Source organism: Echinops telfairi, unplaced genomic scaffold (assembly GCF_000313985.2).
Source record: "Echinops telfairi isolate 266 unplaced genomic scaffold, ASM31398v2 ScPeMD7_3533;HRSCAF=4204_0, whole genome shotgun sequence".
NCBI classification, from domain to species: Eukaryota; Metazoa; Chordata; class Mammalia; order Afrosoricida; family Tenrecidae; genus Echinops; species Echinops telfairi.
Genome location: NW_022107431.1, coordinates 101313599 through 101315669, shown reverse-complemented (window position 1 = coordinate 101315669; position 2071 = coordinate 101313599). Strand labels below are relative to the sequence as shown.

At 51.4% G+C, this 2071-nt stretch overlaps 1 protein-coding gene across 2 annotated transcripts in view; it reads right to left on the bottom strand.

Moving 5' to 3' along the window:
- Window positions 1-1780, bottom strand: part of SLC17A5 (solute carrier family 17 member 5) — a 57058-nt gene extending 55278 nt beyond the window's left edge. For both annotated transcript variants that reach the window (XM_004696304.2, XM_045294627.1), the window contains exon 1: window positions 1612-1780. In XM_004696304.2, coding sequence (XP_004696361.1) covers window positions 1612-1705 — 94 coding nt within the window. In that variant the 5' untranslated portion in view covers window positions 1706-1780. The remainder of the gene's footprint in view (window positions 1-1611) is intronic.
- Window positions 1781-2071: the final 291 nt, after the last annotated feature.

Here is a 2071-nt window from a genome sequence, read left to right as displayed (position 1 = left end):
AGCTTTACAAAAATAATCAATGTAATATACCACATAAATAAAACAAAGAAAAAGAACCAAATTATCATACCAACTAACACAGAAAAAGAATTTGATAAAGTCCCACATCTATTTCTGATAACACAACAAAATAGGAATAGAAGAGAAATTCTTCAACATAATTAAAGCTGGTGTGGTCCAGTAAGCATTGGACTGCTAACCTCAAGATTGATGGTTAAAATCGACCAGCTGTTCCACAGGAGAAAGATGAGGCTATGGGCTCCCATAAAGATTGACAGTCTTGGAAACTCTATATAGGGTATCTATGAGTCAGAGCGATTTGGTAACAGTGGGTTTGGTTTTGAAGTTTATAAAACCAACAGACAACATTACTCTTAATGAGATATTGAACACATTCTCTTTCATGGGGGACCAGACAAGGATGCCCGCTAATAATACCACCAGCTACTCTGAAAGGGATCACAGGGCAAAGTCTTGGATAGAGTAGGAGAAAAAGGTGGAACAAAACTAAAAACCATAAAATAGACCAAACTAATAGGTCAGAGATTGGGGGAACCCCTGAGACTATGGCCCTCGGTTACCCTTAAGGTCTAGAACTGAACTCATTCCTCGAGGTTCAATTTTCAGCCTAACAACAGACAGGCCTCTAGGAAGATCAATAACAACAGTGAGGTATTATGCACACCTCATCCATGCATACCTTAGAACAGCCAATCACTTCAGATCAAAGGGTCAGCATTGGCCCAAGGGCCAATGATGAGAAGGCAAGGCCTTCAAGGTGGGGTGGGTGATGTTGCATCAACAGGACTGCATAAAATGAAGTAAAAAAAATCTATAAATTGTTGTATGGAACACTGATGATCTGTAAACCTTCACTGAACTCAAAATAAAATGTTAAAAACTTTTTTTTTGTTTAATAGCAAAGTATTTTAATTTCTTCAATCCTGGGAAGATAGTTGGTGAAGTAGCATTTCGTTTATTTGTTGCCAAGACCTTTGGCAAATTACTCTAATGTTCTATAGATAGCCTATCTTGGAGATAACGGAACTGTTTACTAACTCAAATTGCACACTCCTGGAAGGAAAAAGAAAAGGTATGTGTTGAGTAGTTTCAGTCCCTCGCCGCATAATTTCTAGATATTCACTGGGCTTTGCAGTCATTACCCTCCGGATACTCATAAATGCTAACTCTCGTCCTTTTTTTATTGCACACTCCACTCAAGAAGCTACCAGATCACATGCCTGTCCATTTGCAGCCACGGAAACCTGGCCCCGCCAGGGAAGCGCCCCAGACTCCGCCCGGCCCTGTGCCCATCCATGGAGGTGAGGTTTCCTTCCCGGTTTGTGAGCTGGGTCTCCCGCGCCACACCACAGAAAGCCACCAGGAGCCCAGTGCAGCCGGCGCCCTGCCCCTCCCGGCTCCGGCCTCGTGGGGCTGCATCGGCGCCCCCCATTCGTCAGCCCGCCGGGGCCCGGGATCCGGTCTCGGCGGGGCCCCAAGGGCTTCCCGTCCTCGGGGCCGCTCACCCCGAAGCTGCGTCGGCCCCACCGGCAGAGGGCGCTGTGCTCTGGTCCCTGCCACCCCCGAAGCCCCCCGACGGCCGCTGCTCACCGGCTTCGGCCCGCGGGGAGCCTGGCAAAAGGGGCGTGCTGTCCGTGCCCTCATCGCCGTCGTGACGGGGCAGGCTGTGGACCGGGGATCTCATGGCGCCTCCGGAGAGCAGGTGTGTCCCCCCAGCCCGCCGGAAGGAGAGGTCCGGCCCGACCGCCAGAGCCCCAGGGCCAAGCTGGCAAGGAGGCGCTGGGGGGCGGCGCCAGCACCGCCCTCGCCGCTGGAACCGCCTCCCGGCCACGTTGCGTCGCCGCGGCCCCGCCCACAAGAGGGCAGACTCCACCCTTGCGCCATCTTAGGTTTGGGCAGGAGGTTTGCGTTGTGGAAGGCGGGGGCTTGGGACTTCCGCTTGGCGTTGTGAGGGGTTGCTTTCGTGAGTAGGCTCCACCAGCTGGTGGCCACTGTTCTTCAGCCGAATGTTGGTCCCCTGGCTCCCTATGGTGGTGGACTTTATCAAGAA